Here is a 22225-nt window from a genome sequence, read left to right on the forward strand (position 1 = left end):
GGCCTATTGTAATAATTTAAAGGGAATACATCGACTTTACTAATAAGTTATACATGCATAGTAGAAGTTTCTTTCGTACAAAAGTTTTTTTTCTAATTCATTTTGGAAACTGTCATCAAAGCTTCTGGTGCTCCTTCCATATATGCAAGTCTTTTTTTCTAGAAAAGCTTTTGAAACCACTTGACACTAAATATGAGTACACCTCTTTAAAAATAAAATAAAAAATTCTTCCTTTCGGCCTGCTACTGTATTTTGGAAAGCATCGAAGTCCTTGAGGCCTCCAGTAAATGCATTGTAGAACTGTAGTAGCTATCCTACTCTTACAACCACTGCATATGTCTATTTCACATGAGACCGATTTGCTTTAAAATATTGCCATTTGCAATGTATTTACATTTGTATATTTCCAATTATTTGCCGTTCTTGTCCTTTAACATGTTTTTTATTCTCTCATGCTTATGTCACCCTCCAGTCGCTAGCTGACTGTGCTACCATTAGTAGAATAGTCATGAGAGCTTAACACAGAAATTGGCATATCTCCTGTTCGTCTTAATCAGTGGATGAGTTCACATTTCACCACCTTGTAGCAAATGTATTTACTAGTGCATTTGTGACTGTTCTAATATTTATTTAAATTTGCTGTTTGTATTTGATTATATGAATGCATCAAGATGAGGCTAGTAGAACATCTGTATTTTTCCTTTAGGCTGCTATGACCAAGCCTTGTCCTGTACTCAACATTTCTGTATTTTTAGAACATTTCAGCATTAACATTCCACATGCCTTCTTGTGTTTTGAAAGCAAGTTATGTCTAGTTTTCTGCTAAAAATCTGCTGTCGATAATTTTACTAATGTTTTGAACACTTGAATATGAATTTAAAAAATGAACACACGTTCTTACAATATTCTCGTCCTAAGAATTTTTGTTCAGAATTCTAACCGTCCATGGCCAGTTTTAGAGTGGCACCCCATGCACTTCACTTAACTTCCAGGGACTTTGTAATAGGAGATTGAGACGCTGACTTGGAACAAGTAATATAGATAAGTAGTCCAGTTATTTCTGACACAGCAGGCTTGTTCCAGGGCTGTGACTGAAACATACTAAATGAGAAGAAAAAGGGGGTTCACCTGGGTGGACTTTTAAGGCACTAATAGTATTCCAAAATATACAGGATATTGAGAGTAAATTGTTTTATTCACAATTGTACATATTTATCAAAAAAATGAAATATTGAATTAAAATATACAGTTTCAGTGATTGTCACCATATAAGTACATACATGAAGAACCTTCTTTACACCCGACGCGTTTCGGGGTAACCGTCTTCAGAGGTGTGTAGAGAAGGACAATTCGTTCATTAAAGCATAAAAATACATAAAGTTAATTACATGCATTTAGAACATTATTAATAGATACAAAAAGTTTTCTTTATATGTGATATATATACATGTAATCATTCACTTACGTATTATAAAGGATGATGAATATTTCATTGGATACAATTTTTTAAAAGAATTGAAAATATAAACTGCACGCTGGGTTCAATCAATGAGGTTGCCAGTCAAACAAGAAATGGGTATTGGGATATACAATTAATTCAAGTTTGAGACGAACATTTATAAGGAACAGGTGTTTGTCCCTTTAGGGAGAAATTTTTCCAAAGATCGAGAAGCCGGCGGATCAGCCAGAAGGGATATACTGGGACTGGGATGGAGGTCCCTAAAAATATATAAGATAATAAATACAAATAATAGATTAGATTTTACCCAAAGAGGGCTAAATGTTATATATGATTTAGAAATAGTAATAATTTGCTACAATAACCGTTTTTATATGTTAATAAAGGATAATGAAAGGTTATACAGTATATGTACCTGATTATATGAGATCCGCAACAGATCTAATAATGTCCACTGTCAGACAGTACACTGTATTACTACAGGGATTGAAAAAGAAATGACATTACTATATGGCTTAATCTAGCCTTAATTTTAACCTCAAATTTTTTAAGTATTTGTAGAACTATTTAAATTAATATTCTATAAAAAAAGGAAGAGGGAGGGGGGCTAGATCAAATATATACACTATATCATCATTGGATTGAATTATGTTAAGGAACAAAAATATATATCAATATAATGATATTTTCTGTTTAGTATTTGTTCATATAGAGGATAACTTAAACAAATAAGTTTAAATAACTAAATCCAAACTAGGGAGTATCCGAGTATAGAGGTGATGGTTTAGTAAACGTAAAAGCTATATCTATAGAGATCCACTAAAGGGTAGTGTTGCATCATTAAATCAGGTAATATAGACATGGACTTACTTGACAGGATCAACCTCACAGCTTGACAATCCAGCAAAGAGTGCTGGTGTGAAGGTGTGGGTGCTCTGTATTTATAGCAAGACCCTCCCATCAGCTATCACAGTTAACTGCAAACAGCTGACTGCAAGAAACAAAGATAGTAGGGAACTCCTAATTAGTCCCCTGAATCAAGTGGATGCGAGCATAGGGGTAATGGTTTAGTAAACTTGTAGAAACCATATCTATAGAGGTCCACTAGAAGGTAGTGTTGCATAACATCATTAAAGCAGATAATATAGACATGACAAGACGGCAAACAATGCTGCTATGGAGGTGTGGGTGCTCTGTATTTATATCAAGTCTCTCCCATCAACTATCGCAGTGAACTGCAGACAGCTGACTGCAAGAAACAAAGATAGCAGAGAAATCCTAATTAATCCCCTGGATCTAGTGAATATTAATAATTGTTATTTTCTGTTATTTAATATTTGTTCCCATAAATGATAACATAGACCAATAAGTTTGAATAACTAAATCCAAACTAGGAATGCTGGTGTAGAGGTGTGGGTACTCTGTGTTTATATCAAGTCCCTCGCATCAGCTATCGCAGATAATCGCAGACAGCTGACCGCGAGAAACAAAGATAGTAGGTAACTCCTAGTTAGTCTACTGGATCTGGTGTGTGCAGCAAAGCTCCCACTGTGCATGCACAAGGTCATCGCGTCGGGGCGGTGTCACGCACACCACATCCACCGACACAATAAGTCTCAACTGCGGACTAGGCATATCAGCTAGGAGTGGCAAAATAGAGAGTGTGGGCGGTGATGGAAGATCAACCCACAGTCTCTAGCGCTGCCCAGGTTCGAAGAACCGGCGGCTTTGTGTGCCGGGCAATCCCTTCGATCGACCACCGCATATAATCTCGGAAAACCTGCATAAAGCAAAGGCAAGATAAGCTAAACGTAAAAGGAATAGTAATACCCAAATATTGCATAACAGTTTAATCAATAATAAGAAGTACTGTGTTTTTTTTTTTAATAAAAAAAAAAATGGGGGGGGGAGACAGTGAAGTCAGACAGTCAGGTATCTAGCCTTTTTGAATTAAATCCTCTATACGTCACTTTTATACATTGGCAGATTTTAGCTATGGAGCGGTTTAGTGGCTAATTTAATAGAACTAGACTGCTGGACTGCAAACAGGGTGACCTGCTGGTTCTACTAACTTAGGGAGTTGGATTTTTTATTTTTTTGCAATTGTCTCCCTATTTTTTTTTTTTTATAAGTAATTTTGGCTTGAAGTGATTGTAAAGTATAATAAAAAAAAAAAAAAAACATTTGTACTTGCCCGCTCTGTGCAAAATAATTGCACAGCGCTGCCCCGATCCTCCTCTTCTGGGTCCCCTACCAGCGCTCCTGGCTTCTCAGTGTGCCACCATAAGAAGCTGCTTCCTATTGTGAGACACCTGCGGGCTTGATCCTGAGCTGTGCTGTCTGCATTCATAGACAGTTTGGCTCAGTCCTGTTACATAGTTACATAGTTAGTCAGGTTGAAAAAAGACACAAGTCCATCCAGTTCAACCACAAAAAATTAAAAAAACAAAAATAAAAAACACAGTAAAATCCTATACACCCAACTCCATTCCCACAGTTGATCCAGAGGAAGGCAAAAACCCCCAGCAGAGCATGATCCAATTTGCTACAGCAGGGGAAAAAATTCCTTCCTGATCCCCCGAGAGGCAATCGGATTTACCCTGGATCAACTTTACCTACAAATCTTAATACTCAGTTATATTCTGTACATTTAGGAAAGAATCCAGGCCTTTCTTAAAGCAATCTACTGAGCTGGCCAGAACCACCTCTGGAGGGAGTCTGTTCCACATTTTCACAGCTCTTACTGTGAAAAAACCTTTCCGTATTTGGAGGTGAAATCTCTTTTCCTCTAGACGTAAAGAGTGCCCCCTTGTCCTCAGTGTTGACCGTAAAGTGAATAACTCAACACCAAGTTCACTGTATGGACCTCTTATATATTTGTACATGTTGATCATATCCCCCCTTATTCTCCTCTTCTCAAGAGTGAATAAATTCAGTTCATCTAATCTTTCCTCATAGCTGAGCTCCTCCATGCCTCTTATCAGTTTGGTTGCCCTTCTCTGCACTTTCTCCAGTTCTCCGATGTCCTTTTTGAGAACTGGTGCCCAAAACTGAACTGCATATTCCAGATGAGGTCTTACTAATGATTTGTACAGGGGCAAAATGATATCTCTGTCTCTGGAGTCCATACCTCTCTTAATACAAGAAAGGACTTTGCTCGCTTTGGAAACCGCAGCTTGGCATTGCATGCCATTATTGAGCTTATGATCAACTAAAACCCCCAGATCCTTCTCCACTACAGATCCCCCCAGTTGTACTCCCCCTAGTATGTATGATGCATGCATATTCTTAGCCCCCAAGTGCATAACTTTACATTTATCTACATTAAACCTCATCTGCCACTTAGTCGCCCAATTAGACAGAGCATTGAGGTCGGCTTGTAAATTGGAGACATCCTGTAAGGACGTTATTCCACTGCATAGCTTGGTGTCATCTGCAAAGACAGAAATGTTACTTTTGATCTCAGACCCAATATCAGTTATAAATATATTGAAAAGTAAGGGTCCCAGCACTGAACCTTGGGGTACACCACTGATAACCTTGGACCATTCAGAGTAAGAATCATTAACCACGACTCTCTGAATTCTGTCTTTCAGCCAGTTTTCTATCCATTTACAAACTGATATATCCAATCCTGTAGACCTTACCTTACACATGAGCCGTGTGTGCGGAACTGTATCGAACGCTTTTGCAAAATCCAAATATATCACGTCCACAGCCACGCCTCTGTCCAGGGTTTTACTTACCTCTTCATAAAAGGAAATCGGGTTTGTCTGACAACTTCTGTCTTTCATGAATCCATGTTGTCTGCTGCTTAAATAGTTTGTTTCCAGCAAGAACTCATCCATGTGGTCTTTTATTAAACGTTCCAGTATCTTCCCAACTATAGAAGTTAAACTAACAGGTCTATAGTTACTTGGTAAAGACTTTGTTCCCTTTTTAAATATGGGCACCACATTGGCCCTGCGCCAATCCAGTGGTACTATTCCTGTCTTTAATGAGTCCCTAAATATTAGATACAGTGGCTTTGAAATGACAGAGCTCAACTCACCTAGGATCCGTGGATGGATGCCATCAGGTCCAGGTGCTTTATCCACCTTTATTCTGTCTAAATATTTCTGGACCATATCACTTTTGAGCCATTGTGGATTTGAGGCTGTGTCACTCCCACCCCCATTTTGGACATGAGCTCCCCCATGCTCCATTGTATACACAGAGCTGAAGAAAACATTTAATAAATTTGCCTTCTCTTTGTCCCCAGTCACCCACTCTAGATTATTTTGTAAGGGGCCTACATGCTCAGACTTCACCTTTTTACTATTAATATATTTAAAGAATTTTTTGGGGTTTGTCCTACTATTTTTTGCAATCTGTCGTTCGTTTTGAATTTTTGCATCCTTGATTTCCTTTTTGCATATCCTGTTATATTCTTTGTAACATTTAAACAACACTAGTGTTCCTTCATTTTTATATTTTTTAAAAGCTACTTTCTTTTTGTTTATAGCTTTTTTAACTTTGACCGTGAGCCACATAGGTTTTATTTTTAGCCTTTTAAACTTATTGCCCATGGGAACATACTTTGCAGTGAGGTTCCACACAGTCTTTTTGAAGAATTCCCATTTCTTTTCTGTGTTCAGCTGTGCCAATAGTCCCTCCCAGTCCAAGTCCTGGAGAGCAGCCCTCATCCTTGGAAAATTTGCTCTCTTAAAATTTAGTGTTTTAATATTTCCTGTATGTATTTCTTGCTTATAGTTAATATTAAATGAAATCATGTTATGATCACTGCTACCCAGGTGTTCCTTTATCTGAACATTAGTAATAAGCTCTGCATGGTTTGAGATTATCAGGTCCCTTATAACAGGAATAAACTGAAGGCAGTGGTAGCCAATGTCTTCCGCTGCCTCAGCAAAGCCTGCATGCGGGGAGGGCCTCTACAGACTGTCATTAGTGCTGGATTGAGTGAGGGCATGGTTAAGTATAAGGGGGGGGGGGGGCAATACATGTACTGGGACATTTTTTTTTGTAACATAATTCAGGGAATGCATTAGAATAAAATATATTTAGGATTTAGAACCACTTTAAAGCTAACAGGCGATCTAAAATATGTAGTTGAAATCCAAATATGAGATGAGTTGTATTCGCTAAAAGCTTGTATTTCTCCCCCCCCCCCAGTCCTAAGATTTACACAGTCATACCACACTGGTTTGTGACTAAACTAAAATTTGCTTATCTCGCTGTACCGTTCCGGTGATTAAACGGCAAAAAGAGAAGCAGCGGATTGATGAGGTCATGTATCTGCTCTCCATGAATGATCTGGTCAGTGTCTGCACACATCATACATGTTAATCAGTCTGACCAGTACCTGCATGCACATAGCAGAAACTTGTTGCCTCCTAGTGCTGCCCCTTCAATCTTTCAGTCTTGAATTCTTCTGTTCAAAGTATAAGTTGTAACAATTAAAATCCATAAATTATTGTAATGATTAAAAAAAAAATTCAACGCATGAAAACTTCCTAAAAAGGCCAAAATATCTTGAACTATTTAGATAGAAGATATCGAAAACTTATATACAATATGCATTAATCATACTAATCCGCCAGAGAACATTGGAAATCCAATATCCATGTTCAAGCCAGTAGGTTGTAAAAGAGAACGCTTCAAAAAATCTAAATGGCTTCTTGTTTAGCTATATATTTTTCAAGATGCAACTCAAAATTGGATCAAATTTTATTTAGGCACATGCCTAGCAGTAGTTTCACAGCGCTATCCAGCGCCAAGGGAGCCTCACGTGCCATTTTCGGATGATGGGTTGAGCAGTGCTCCCTGAGATGTTGAAAGCTTGGAATATTTTTTTTTAAAACCTAACCCTGCTTTAAACTTCTCCACAACTTTATCCCTGACCCGTCTGGTGTGTTCCTTGGTCTTCATAATGCTGTTTACCAAGGTTCTCCAACCAACCTCTTAGGACTTTACAGAACAGATGTATTTTTATACTGGGATTAAATTACACACAGCCTGTCTATTTACTAATTAGGTCACTTTTGGAAGGCAGTTGGTTTTACTAGGTTTTAGTTAGTGGTTTTAGAGTAAAGGGGGCTGAATACAAATGCACAACACACTTTTCACATATTTGTAAAAAATAATAAAAAAATGTCCTTTCACATTGCAAATTATGTGCCAATTTGTGTTGGTCTATCACATACAATCCTAATAAAATACATTTTTGGTTGTAACATGACAAAATGGAAAATTTCAAGGGGTATGAATACTTTTTCAAGGCACTGTCCTGCCTCATATAGCCATTCACTTTACGTGCTTTACGTAACGCATGTGGCTTATCTGGCATGGGAAAGCTTCGGGAAATGAACTCTAGACATGGAAAGTGGCTATAAACTGTGTGCATGAACCCATGTTGTTGCATGCACCAAGATATAGAAAATGTTATCTCTTTTGATATCAAAGGAGACGGGAACAAGCGCCCAGAGGCAATTTGGTTCGCATGTGCCGCGCTATATAAGTTTTTCATTCATATATATATATATATATATATATATATATATATATATATATAATCTTTATTATTTTTTTTAGCTAAATAGCTTCCTTTACCTTACTGCAGTCCTGGTTTCATGTCCTCATTATTCGTTTTTGCTTTGATGTTGCTGTAATTCCTCTGTTTTGGACACTTCCTGGTTGTCTGTTTTCTGATCACCACAGTACTGGGAGATTTCTCAATGTGGTGACTAATCAAGGAGGTGTGATTACTGTGTCGGCACCAATCCAGTTTTGTTTTACAAAGCATCACTGCCCTTTTTTGGCTCTTTGTCTCTGTACATCAGAGAACCAGGAAACAACAGCAAAAACTAAACTAAACTGTAGGTACATTATATGATTGTTTTTTTTATCTATTTTTAATCATTTCTAAACGGAATCAGTTACCGTATTTATCGGTGTATACCGTGCACTTTGGTGCGTGGTATGCGCCGATACCCGCTTTCCCGCGCCGAGTTTGAATACTGCGCCGACATATACCGAGCGCAGTACACTTGTGTATTGTCGGCCAGTCTCGGCTCCTCTCGCGCTGACGTCCTGGACGTACAGGACGTCAGCGCGAGAGTAGCCGAGCCTGCCCGACAATACACGATTGTACTGCGCTCTGTATATGTCGGCGAAGTATTCAAACTCGGCGCGGGGAGGACGCCGCAGAAGGACCCGACGAAGAGGACACCCGAAGCCGCAGACGGACGCCGACCCGACGAGGCCGCCGATGGACACCAAAACTGTAAGTACAAAAAACTTTTTTTCACAGGAATTCGGGGTAACTTTAGGGGTGCGCGCTATACCCCAATAAATACGGTAACTATTATGTCTCTATACCCTGTAAACAGTCATTTCAGCAAAAAAAAAAATCCTTTAGTGACCCTTTAAGTCTGTCTTGATGTGCTTTTGTTCTGTTAAAGCTGAATGCTAGGTAGATACAAAAATGCAACCTATCAAAATTATATATTCCATTAACCACTTCCCTACTGCGTCATTGTGAAATGACGGCGGCAGGAACCCCTCCTCGATCCAGGAGGACGTCATATGACGTCCTGGGCTTTGCGGGTGGATATCTGAATGATGCCTGCAGCTAGAGGCATCATTCAGATATCCTTCTCTTGTGCCGGCGATTCTGCACAACGTAAGAACGATCATAGCGGCGATTCCGCCGCTAGATCGTTCTTACATGCGGCGGGAGGGGACATCCCCCCCTCCCGCCACCATCCGGTGCTTCTCCGGGCTCTCGCGTGCCATCGGGGGCCCGGAGAACGAATCGTCCGGTACTGGCAGGAAGCATAGAGATGACTGGTGACCAGATGGTCACCAGTCCTCTCTATGACCGTCGGAGGACCCGGGCGCGATGTGATGACGTCACGCCCGGGTCCCCGTAAGTAAACAAAGCCGCAATTGCGGCTGCTAAGCAACAGCAAGCATGAGATCGGTGAATTTTTTTTTCACCGATTTCATGCTTTCCAGCCTGGAGGAGAGATGTGGGGTCTTATTGACCCTGCATCTCTCCATAAAGAGTACCTGTCACACACATTCCTATTACAAGGGATGTTTACATTCCTTGTAATAGGAATAAAAGTGATAATAAAAAAAAAAAGTGTAAAAAAAGAAATAAATATGTAGAAAAAAAAAAAGAAATAAAAAATATTTTTTTTAACGCCCCTGTCCCCAGTAGCTCGCGCGCAGAAGCGAACGCACACACAAGACCCGCCGACATATGTAAACGCCGTTTAAACCACATATGTGAGGTATCGCCGCGTGCGTTAGAGTGCCAGCAACAATTCTAGCACTAGATCTCCTCTGTAAATCTAAACTGGTAACCTGTAAAAAAATTCAAAGCGTTGCCTATGGAGATTTTTAAGTACCGAAGTTTGGCGCCATTCCATGAGTGTGCGCAATTCTAAAGCGTGACATGTTGGGTATCTATTTACTCGGTGTAACATCATATTTCATATTTTACAAAAAAATTGGGCTAACTTTACTGTTTTGTTATTTTTTTAATTCATGAAACAATTTTTTTCCAAAAAAAGGCGTTTGAAAAATTATTGCGCAAATAGCGTGCAAGATAAAACGTTTCAATGACCGTCGTTTTATTCCCTAGGGTGTCTGCTAAAAAAACATATATAATGTTTGGGGGTTCTGCGTAATTTTCTAGCAAAAAAATTTGGATTTGTACATGTAGGAGAGAAGTGCCAAAATAGGCCCGGTATGGATGTGTGTATAACTGCCCTGTATGGAAGTGGTTAAAGGATACTTAGAAATGCAACTAGGATACATACTTGAATTTTGTCTTTATTAGCCTCCTTTGAAGTTTAACTAAAGCCGAAACATTGAATTTTATGTTTCAGGTTAGAGCAGGGAAGGGCTAGAGCCTCTGCGTGTTTTTTTTTCTTTTGTTTTGTTTTTGTCCCTGTAGGAGTCTTTCCTCACTTTCCTGGTGTCAACTGCAAAGTTGAAAAGATTTCTGCACTGAAGTCAGACAAACCCAGCAAAATTGCCCTAGTGAGATCAGACAGGAATATGAACCTGACAGAAATTAACTCTTTCCGCTCTATCCCACAGCCTAAAAAAAAAAAAAGTAGCTGGAGTTTGGATTATACCCTCTGTACAGAAGGACTGAAATCCAGTCAGGGATATAATACTTTTCATTACCGTGGACCACTATCCACTACTAGAAGAACTTGGAGCTGGGTGCTTACCTCACTTAGACTTCAAATTACTTTATTTGCTGTGGAGATGAGGCAATTTAAAAAAAAAAAAAAAATCAGAAGTTTCTCTAGAGGGGTTGGCTGCTGAGACTGTCTACCACAGGTCTGGTTGACTGCAGATCCTAGAGGGAAGAACATGAGTTTCCCAAGTCTGCACAGAAGTTTGTGACCTTGGTGGGTGGTCCAGGGGGAGGTGGAAGAGGTGTTAGAGGTGCTGGATATGTTGAGATGTAATGTATTGTATGCTGCTGAAAGCATGCATTCATTGTTTTATGCTGCCACTGCCTGCAGGGTATAAAGAGACCCATGTTGTCTCCCTTGCACAGGATATCCTGGGGGCTAATTTTATGCTTTTATGACAAACTGCTGCACAAAAAAAGGTGATTAATGGTGAAGGCAATTAACATTTTTTCCCCCCATCGTAAGAGTTTTAGATGTACCTTAGGGCTTATACATTTTGCATTGCCAAATTGCTAAAGGTCTTGGCCTTTATAACACGCAGTGTTGCAGCCCATTGGGGAAGAGTCTCTTCTTTTTTTGCATAATCCAGTCTTTTTAATGTGCCTGTAGAAAACAACAAAGCGTGGCAATGCTTATTACTTCAAACTTGTTATGGCGTCTGCCAGTGTTAATCAGTTAAAAATGCATGTTGCATTTTTAATGTATTTTTGGTTCTTTCCGATGGGTATTAGTTTTTCTTAGGCTGGCTTCACACTGAAGCGTCAGCCGTGGTGACGGTATATCCGCGCTATTTGTAGCGCGGCTATACCATCGTGTTTATCGCGATATTCAGCCGCTAGCGGTGAGGTTTTAACCCCCGCTAGCGGCTGAAAAAGGGTTAATACCGCCCGCGTTGCGGCGGTATTACAGCGGTATTACCGCGCTTTCCCATTGATTTCAATGGGAAGGCGCGGTATAGGAGCGGTGAACACACCGCTCCTATACCGCGGTAAAGATGCGGCTAGCAGGACTTTTGGAGCGTTCCTGCTAGCGCATCGCTTCAATGTGAAAGCCTTCGGGCTTTCACATTGAAGAGTACAGGGCATGATTTTTCATGCGGTATAGCAGCGCTATTTTTAGCGCTGTACCGCATGAAAAACGTCCCAATGTGAAAGGGGCCTCACTGTAGAAAACCTTTTAATCCTACTTCAATAAACATATTACTAGACAATATGAACCACCTACTTATTTTATTCATGTGTAATGCATGTCGTCCTGGTATATGGTACATTTGGAATAAATACTGAATTGTAGTGGAAAGTTTCTCTTTTGTCTGCTAGATAAAAGCATTCCATAGCTACTGTGTTAAAAATGAGTTTCACAGGGCAGCTCTATGAGGGTGCTGCTGTTACCATGCCTGGCATACTTCAGGGGCCCTGGAGGGAAGCAGCTGAAAGCGTGTGCACAAAATGTGTGGGCCTCTAGATCCCTTGGGGCCAGGGGGCTTGGCTGGTGTTGATTGATAAGTGAACATTTCCATTTTCTTTTGTTTTGTATAATCCACTGGTTCTTCTTTTAAATAATGGTGCTTTCTGAAATTATGTCTGTTATGTTTGGTCAGTGTAGAAAAAATAAATATGTTGGGAAATCAGACATTTGAATAGTAGGTAATAGGAATTAATCCCCTCCCATTCACGGTTTCTTCACAAAGATTCCATCTGACTAGTCTAAAAAACTACATATTTGCCTTTAAGTATTTTAGTGGCAATACTATATAGCCTTTTCTTTCTATTAATCTGTATTTTATAGTGTACATACAGAATACAAGGGGAATATTGAAGAATTAAGAGGATAAAAGGCTTGAGTCAATCGCTTGGGCTTATCCTAAGCAATGCAAATCCGGCTTTAAGTGACCTTATTGATGTTTGCTTAAAGCAGCTTCCTCCTAGTACAAATGACTGAGCTTTGTTGTAGATACTGTACGGGTAGTATTGTGCCCCCCCTGGACATTGCCTATGCATCACATGTGCAACCTCTCTTTGCCTAAACAGCCAGAGCCTTCAGGAATGCCTGAAGCGAAGATGGATTGCCTGAATGTGCCTTGTTTGATCAGCTGTCAGTTGGCAAGAGGACAGGTCAAAGGGAGAAAAAAAGCCCCGCTTTAACAGCTGAAAAATTTGAAATCGGGCAGGCACCAAAATGGGGAAGCATAACAAAATATCTACATGTATCCTGTCCCTCTTTCTGGTATTATCTTGGCATTTTTTTTTAATTTGTCAGACAGTATTGGATGGCTCTTATTGATGGCAATAATAGTTCTTCGCAAATCTCAGCAATGCATTTCTGGGATGAAATTGAGTGCATTCTGTATGAGATTGCACCATCTTGTGGTGAAAATTAAAATCAGACTTGCTGCTGAATTTTTCTTAACAATAGCCTTTCATAGAATTTTGTTCCATGCTTAATCTTAAGCATAGGGGTGAAACTAAAGACTTTGTAAGATCAAAGAATGCAAATAAAATTTTTTATTTGTAAAATAAAAAAATACATGCTCTCACTGCACATTTTCGCACTTTCATAGTTGCTGAAGAGGTCTGCTTTGTGTCTGATAATCAAGTGCATACAGTCGTAGCATGTATTGAATCCCAGCAGTACTCTTGTCAAAGTGCTTCTTCATGCCATCAGCCTAGCATAAAGTATCCTGTACTCCTGCAGTGCTAGCAACGTTCTTAGCTTCATTCACACAGCCCTCCTACGTTTTATGTTTTATTTAAACACTGTATACATTGATCTGGGAAGTATACACAGTTTTTCTTAACCACTTAGCCTGGACTATTCCCTTTTTGCACATATCTTGCCTAAAGTTTAAAGCCCCCAAGCAATACTGTGTGCACAATTGTTAGGCAAAAGAGTATTTTGACCAAATCATAATTTTTATGAATAATGTCCAACTCCAAGCTGTATAAACGTAAATGCTTATTGGATTCAAGCATATCAGGTGATGCGTATTTGCCTGTGCAAAATGGGCCACAAAAGGTATTTAAATGGCTCTGAAATGTCAAAAGTTGTAAAGTCTTTCAGAGGAATGCAGCACTCTTGAAATTGCTAAGATAATGGGGCGTGATCACAAAACCATCAAATGTTTTGATGCAAATTGTCGACACGTTTGCAAGAAATGTGTTGAGAAAAAAGACGCAACTAACATAGTTATAGTCGGTAAGGTTGAATAAAGACAATAGTCCATTCAGTTCAACCTGTGCAGGTGTACGTGTATATAATTTCCCATATCCCTGTATGTTGTGTTCTTTAAGATGCACATCCAAGGGTCAGGAATTTTAAAGTAAACCTGTGCCCAGACTATACACAGTAAGGTATTTACATATTCTAAACAAGCTTGACCTCTGGAACGTTTTTACCCCTTTTATGACCCGGTCTTTTTTTGCTTTTCAGCGTTGTGCTATGCATAGCGATCATATTAACCTGGCTGCTTATCAGCTGGTAATGTACATGCACGTGATCCTGCCTGCAGTAAATGTACTGTGGGCAAGTGAACTGTGTAAAACAAGCCCCTATTCACTTGTCTATGGGTATTGTGAAGATGTTTTAAAAAATTATCAAAGAACATTAATGACAGCTTCTTTTCTGTTTACTTTTTATGAAGAGCAGAAACTTGGCAGTCTGTCTGCCTTTTAATATGAACTAACACCAGATAAGAGATTTATCAATTTGGTCACACAGGTAGGCAGTTCTAAACACAAGCAGCTAGGCTAATTGTGCAACAGATTTTCAAGGTGGGAGGGGGGACACCGAGGAGGAACCCTCACCAAGTGAACGGGGGAGGAAGAAATGGATCACAATACCCAAATCTAGATCTAACACCTTTTTAAAGAGAAGGAAGGGGATGTAGGGCAGGGAAATCCAAACAATCCAAGAAAAAGGAGACGCATCAATTCCGGAATTTATCATTTAAGTGAGGTTGAACTCAATCAAATGGAATTAAATATATTAAATTTAGGTTTAAAATGTGCATCAAGGAAAACTATGAACAAATTTAATGGTATACATTGACGCCCACAAATTTGTACAGACTTTAAATATGAAAAAGTATTTAAGTCATCCTGTTTACCCTACAAATAGAATAGTTGTTACTTTGAATAGAATAGATAGTGGCCCTAAAAAGAAATCAATATTCAACCTCCATAATTATAATAACCACTTTATTGAAGTTTTTAAAAACATGGTTTTGAAAGACATTGAGGAACTGGCCCCGAAAAAGAGGGTCTTGTTTGACACACAGATAAGGGGGGGGGGGGTAATGAATAAATGTTTTTACCACAACCAACTGATGGATTTATTGGAAAATCAGTCCACTTATAGAAGATTTTATTCTGATCCAACAGAACCCTATAAGGCTCAATTAAGTTCTTTGATATAATGGGGATATAGCATCAATGCTTTGAATGTTAAAGAAAAAAATATCATCTAGTCCAAGTGCATGTAGAATTCCGGTAATTTTGTCTTGCCAAAAATCCACAAGGATACCCAAAAACCTCCAGCTCAACCAATAGTTAATGGGATTGGGTCGATAACGGCAAGATTGGGAGAATACTTAGTCCTCCAACTTAGTGTTAAGATCACTAAAGCATATCTGAAGGACACGTCAGATTTGCTGCAGCTGCTGGATGAGGTTAAATTGGACCCTAATTCCACAGCTTATTTGGTGACCGCTGATGTATGCTCACTGTACACCATTATACAGCATGAGGACGCATCACTGGCATTCAATTGGCCTTTAAGTAGAAGGGATGACATTCTCCATATGCAAAAATGTTTTCTTGGACAAGCATTAGATTATTGTATGTCGCATAACTATTTTTGGTACAGTGGCCAGTTTTTATCACAGCAGGTTGGCGTGGCTATGAGAGCAACATTTGCTCCCAGCCTCGGCAACCTGTTTATGGCCAAATGGGAAAATTGGCATGTTTTTAGTAAACAAAGACCCCAATTTAAAATTCTACCGGAGATTCATAGATGACCTCCTATTAATTTGGGAGGGGTCGGAGCAATCTGTGATTGAATTTTTGGGATGCTTGAACAGCAATTCAAACAACATTGTTTTGGATTATCAAATAAGCGATAAAACTGTCAATTTTCTGGATGTGACCATTGAAAATAATTTAAATGTATTGAGCACTAGGGTATACTTCAAACCAACAGATCAAAATAGCGATTTATCCATCAGAAGTGGACATCACCCTGCTTGGATAAAGAGAAGTTTATTCAGAGGGGGGTATGGAGAAAATATTTTGAATAAAACAATTCAGGAGATGGCAAATATTCCTAGGGATAAATGCTTTAAGAAAAAAAGCGCAAAGTACCAATGATCAACATCAGTGGGACTTTATATCAAGTTTCTATCTTCAAAAAATGATTGGTACATTTTATGTAGGGATAGATACTTGGGAGCAGTATTGCCTAATCAACCAAAATTCATATATAGGAGGGTGCCAAATTTTGGCGACCAGGTGGTTAAAAAAAACTTAGATCCACCTAGACAATTAAAAATTGATCTTAAGGGATTTTACTCTTGTAGGAAATGTATTTGCTGCAAAATTGTTAAAGTGAGCAACAGAGGTATGTCTAGGATCACGAATAGTGATCAGGAAACTTTTGAAATGAGTTTGTTACATGCAATTCCTCACATGTAGTGTATCTACTATGGTGCCCTTGTGGATTATTTTATGTAGGGAGGGCAAAACGACTTTTAAAAATACGAGTACCTGAGCACCTAACCAATTTAAAAAAGGGGTTCAAATATCATAGCGTCTCCCTACACTTTAAAGAAAAGCACAATCAAGATCCCACGTTATTACAATTCTGTGGGATTAACTGTGTTCTCCCTTGATGGAGGGGTTCAAATAGAGTACGAGACTTATCCCAAAGAGAAACTTGCTGGATTTTTTTATTAAAATGTCTCTTCCCTAGGGGCGTGAACATTGAGGTAGACCTCAATTGTTTTATCAATAATTTCTGATTACTCTGGATGGAAGCATGAGATAGTGTCCAATTTTGATCTTTTAACATATGAAGGTAATTTTAATGCTTAATTATATGAGGAGTGGTTCTGAGTTTTTGACTATAGTGGCTCACCTTATGGTGAGCACATATTTTGCATAGGAAACAATGTTTTTGACTATAGTAGTGCACCTTATGGTGAGCACATATTTTGCATACGAAACAATAAGGCATGCATAATATATGAGGTAAACAATTAATGGGACAACTTGCTTAGACAGCCTACCAGTGGCTGAATATAGTTATTAAATTGTTGCCCTATCTTCCTAGAATTGTTTCTTCCTATACCCTTTTTATAATAATTTTATATAGTTTTATTTATTTGTATTAATCATGTACAATAACCTAGTAGGCAATATTACTAGTCATTCGTCCTTTTGATATGTAATGTATTACTTTTTTTTTTAGAATACGTTTTTTAGAATTTTGTTAATAATCATTCATTATTTATATATTGGCGCTATAGCATGGCTCGGTGCTTATGTGCAATACCATATGTTAAATTATATGTAAGCTAAATGAAAATAGAGTACTTTTTATGTGAATATGGTAGCTCCTTGTGAAAGGATCTATGTTCCATTTTGTACTGACGTGGTGTTTGAAATACTGTGGACATGGGGACACGAGGTGAGTGAATGCGCCATAGAATAGTCTCTGCCGGTGGTTCACGTGGGGGGTATAAGAGGATGAGTTGCCATGCCGTTTGGCCATACCCATGAATAAGTCTGTATGACGAAACACGTTGGGGGCCTGGCTAAACAGCAACCATCTGTAAGCACTTCACGCTGGACACCAGATCAGAGAATAACGGTTTGAGGTAGAGGAGCGGGTGAGAGTGATATCTAAGCCATACACCTCGGGTCCGCTCTGACCACACTTTACACTACTACAGACGTTTTCTCCAAGAGTTGTTGCTGTGATTTTACTTGCTGGCTTTAATGTGACACTATTTGGAGGCACTTTTTATTTACATGTGGAGAGATCCTACTTGCATGCTTGCGGCTGGATTACGGAGATCAGCTGAACCTGTCTGTGTGGTTTAAAGCAATTTTTTGCCAAGCACGAGTGTGTAAGGTAATAACTATCTGGTGAGTGTGTTATCCAAAGGGAGCGGAATCACTGGCACTTAGTGGTGTGGTGGAAGATCAGAAAAGTTTACACTGGATCAACTCTTTTTTGGATGAATTTCATTATGCTTATGAACTTTTTATTGAATGTAGTATTATTTCACTTGTCACAGGGTGATATTGTTACACTAATAATTAGAATTATCACATTGTTATCATGTTTATAGCGATACTTTTAAATTGTACGGCGTATGAAGTTGTCTTTATTTTATTTTTAGGTTTATCTTTGTACTTTATTGGAGTTCCATACACGTGAGTGTAATTTAGCACCACTTATTTTTTCACTATTGAGTTAGGTTAGAGGTAAAAAATACAATCACAGATTTTCAAGGTTACTTATTAAATCATAAACTCCTTATTTGGGTGTTTTAAACTAGCGCTGAAACAGAGTGAGACCTGATCCTGATCGCTTAATTATGCCTCTGTTTGGGATGCAAACCTGGCTCATCTTCAGTGATCTGTTGCAGCCTTTTGCAAATCTGTTGAAATTGACTTCCAAGGATTATAGGTGCAGGGGTCACAAATGCACAGAAATACTGTCAGAACCCAAAAACCCAACTGAAAGCTAGTCTTTGTGATATTTGAGAATACATTTTTTCATAATACATGCAGCTAGAGAGGTCAGTGATGCCTTGCCTTACAGCTATTTTACCCTTTAAAGATTATGCAAATGCTTTTTATGTTCATAGTCTTTGCACAGGTGCATTTTAAAGCTTTGGTGTCCTACTGAAATGCTTAGTTTTCAAAGGTATGAAAATATGTCTCTTTGAGAGTAAATTTTGCTCTTAATCTAGTTTATTTGCTGTAATTTAGCAGTTGATTAAGAGTGATGAAAAGTGTTAAGACTACTGCAATGATAAAACTACAACTGAATGACTGGTCAACTGTATTAAAGCGGTCCTCCACCCTAAAGTGGAGTCCCGCTGATCGGAACCCTCCCCCCCTCCGGTGTCACATTTGACACCTTTCAGGGGGGAGGGGGGTGCAGACACCTGTCTAAAGACAGGTATTTGCACCCACTTCCGGCCACACGCTACGGGCGAAAGACGGGCATTCCGTCACATCCCGTCTGTCGCCCGTTGTGTGCTGGGAACACTCGGCTCCCAGCACACAGCGTGTGAGCCAATCGGCGGGCCCAGCGCGACTCGCGCATGCGCCGTAGGGAACCGGGCAGTGAAGCCGCAGCGCTTCACTTCCTGGTTCCCTCAGCGTGGATGGCGGGGGGAGCAGCAGAGTGACGAGCGATCGCTCGTGCTCTGCTGCGATCGGCGCTGGACTCCAGGACAGGTAAGTGTCCTAATATTAAAAGTCAGCAGCTGCAGTATTTGTAGCTGCTGGCTTTTAATATTTTGTTCCCATGGCACATCCGCTTTAACGTAAATGATTTATCGCACTAGTTCACTATTCTTCTGCTAAATGTTGTGCAGATTGCTGAACTCCAAATAAGCCATCTGCTTACCATTTGTTATTCCCTAAAGGGAAATGCCAGCACTTTCTATAAATGATAAACTCTCATATTCTTGTAGTTGCTAAATGGATGAATATTTATTTATTGTATATACCCTTAAAGGTTAGTAGTATTTAACTTAAAGTGGATGTAAACCCGATTCATGAAATTTAAGCTGGGCACATACAGTATATAATCTGCAGTATTTTGTTATTTATTTTCAATGAGCCAAGTCCTGTGGCTCTCTGAATGGTTTGGAGCCCTCTGTTATCAGCTTGAGAACTCCTGACAAATTCTCTGACTTTTTTTAGACAAAAGCAGCCTGAATCTTTTTGTAGGAGGAGGTTGCTAAATAAGCTTAGCAGAGGGCAGGTCCTATTACAAAGCACCTCCGAGAGTCTCTGCCTATGATGAGAGGGGGTGTGTGCCTTTCCTCCAAACAGCAATTTTAGCTGTCTTGGCTGTATGCCCAGACATCACACTCTGTTAACCAGGAAGAGAAAATCTCCTAACATGATCTCATCTTTTTAAATGGTATATACATGTGAAGACAGCAGGTATACATATACAACCTATGTAGGGAGATTTGGTGCATCTCTGTGTATCATCTGAGGCTGTTCATCCACTTTAACATGCACAGTTTAGTGTGCATTCTCTGCACAATCTGGCTGTGCGGAATGATAGACTCACATGCACATGCCTGGGATGACATCATGAACCGAGAAGACAGGATCAAACAGCAGTTTTACACAGTGCAGAGGATTAACCCCCTTATGTTCCACAGTAAATATAACCAGCATGCTTTACTGCATATACATACTGATTTTACTGTTGTGGGTTTAGTAACACTTTAGGGCATTTTAATCCTTCTGCTAGATATCTTCAGTTGCTTCCTGGTTTCTGGCCTAGGCCAAATGATGTCATACATCCCAGGAGTCATGGACATTTTTATTTCGTTTCATCTGAAGAATGGGAAGAGGGGATCTCTCAGCCATGCACTCCTGCCTAAAGCCTCATACACACGATCAGATTTTTGTCTGAAGGACATTGGCCGTGAACTTGTATTGCATACAAACGGCAAAGAATTGTTGGCCAACAAGCACAAAACTTGTTTTTTCAGCTCTTTAGTGCCACCCGTTGGGCAACTTCTGCTAAGGTTTCATGGTTAGCATTGATTCTGAGCATGCATGTTTCTACTTTTGATTTTTTTTCCCCGACTGACTTGTGTACACACAAGCGGATAATCTGACACCACACATTTGTTGTCGGAAAATGTTAAAGCGTGCTATCCCACATTTTGTTGACGGAAAGTCCGATCGTGTATACGGGGCTTAAGGATAGATGCGCAGATGGATGCCAAGAAGTAAATTCTTCACAAATCTGCCCTTAAGATGGTTGGCTAAAAATGCTAGTGGGGTGTTTTCTAAAGTGATTACTCAACAAAATAAAGGATGGACACGTTGATTGGTAAACATGCATTGAATATTAAAAATGAATAAAATAAGCGGGATCTCACCCATAAATCGGTTCACTCGAATTGGTCTGACACATTTAGTCTCCCATAGCGGAGTGCTGCCTGCTTGCCCACGCACCCCCACTTTCTACTGTTGCTAATATGCTTTAACCTGATTCCCGGGTGTCGCCCATGGATACCGTGAGTCCTTTGCCCACTTAGTTTTCCAGCACGTCCAAAAAATATTCTAATCCATACCCCACATTGCTACATTATTGACCTATTGTATCACAAACCCTGTATTGATCACGTTCACCATCTCTGGTTATTGTGGACATGTTACCTGTAACTCCCCTTTTACTGATGTATGGGGCTGTTCCTCTCTGTTTTTATTGAATTTTTTCTGTTCTGTTAATTGAACTTTGTACCATCTCAATAAAATATTTGAACAAGAAAAATAAAATGGTGTTTTCAGTTTGTGGTACTCAGTCCACAAAGGAAACTTTTATACTTTTATGTAGTATTCTTTAGGTACTAGATTTACTGACTTTTTTTTCCCCCCTCTGTATTTGCAGGCGGAAGGTGAAGACAGTTTAAAAAAGATGCAGTTGATGGAACTGGCCATCCTAAATGGCACCTACAGGGACGCTAACTTAAAATCACGTAAGCGGCATCTCCCCACCCCCCCCCCCCCCCCCCAACTGTGTTTTCTATTGGTAGATGTTTAGTGTTTTCTATTAGGTGCCCTAAAATTTATGGGAAGAAAAATTCTGAAAAATACCAGTTTGCATAAACAAAAAGTAAAGCAAACTTATCAGGATAATTAGACTTTGGTTTGAAATGGGTGATCCAGATTGTTTGGCTTTAAGGAGTCCTCAAGGACCATATAAAAAAAAAACAATGCTCCAGGCGGACTTGTAGCTTCACCAGCAGATGTTGGTGCCCTGGCCAGATGCGGATCAATGTGGACAAGAAAATTGCATCATCACCAAATGACTTTTTTTTTTTATTCTACAATGAGCTTTGTTACATAATCAACAATGATACAGTACATCATGCTGTAATGTGGGTAACTAAGGCATACTGCAAGCCTAGCTCCTCCAATACGCTGCTAGCTTCTTGGCATGAAGCGCAATGACCGAGGAAGAGATGAGCCCGAGGGACAGCATTTTTATGTAATGCCCTGTTCATCATTCAGTATAGCTTACTAAAGAAGATAAGGATTTGGGAAGGAGAAAAACAACTTATTTACAAATATGACAGACTAAAACCTTTTTTATTTTTTCATATTGGTGTTTTTAGCAAAAAATAAAAAAAACAGTGGTGAATAAATACCACCAAAATAAAATGGCACTTCTGTATTTATCCTGACGGTCTGGAGTGGTGAAACCATGCTTCAACCACCTGCTTTTACCTCACACAAGCCACTCATGTGAACAAGCCCTTGAAATGAATGGGGTGCTACTG

The 22225-nt window shown here is 39.4% G+C and overlaps 1 protein-coding gene and 1 long non-coding RNA gene across 13 annotated transcripts in view; one reads left to right on the forward strand and one right to left on the reverse strand.

Annotated features, from left to right (window-relative positions):
• Positions 1–22225, forward strand: part of QKI (QKI, KH domain containing RNA binding) — a 224014-nt gene that overhangs the window by 183499 nt on the left and 18290 nt on the right. For all 12 annotated transcript variants that reach the window (XM_040350617.1, XM_040350618.1, XM_040350623.1 and 9 more), the window contains one exon: positions 21334–21421. In XM_040350617.1, the coding sequence (XP_040206551.1) occupies positions 21334–21421 (88 nt within the window). The remainder of the gene's footprint in view (positions 1–21333; positions 21422–22225) is intronic.
• On the reverse strand, positions 1177–2487 carry LOC120937412. Its single transcript, XR_005748709.1, has 3 exons — positions 2330–2487; positions 1875–1936; positions 1177–1719 (listed from the first exon to the last, which is right to left on the reverse strand). It is a non-coding gene; the product is annotated as an uncharacterized LOC120937412 (long non-coding RNA).

The sequence above is a fragment of the Rana temporaria genome, chromosome 4 (genome assembly GCF_905171775.1).
Source record: "Rana temporaria chromosome 4, aRanTem1.1, whole genome shotgun sequence".
In the NCBI taxonomy this organism is placed as follows: domain Eukaryota; kingdom Metazoa; phylum Chordata; class Amphibia; order Anura; family Ranidae; genus Rana; species Rana temporaria.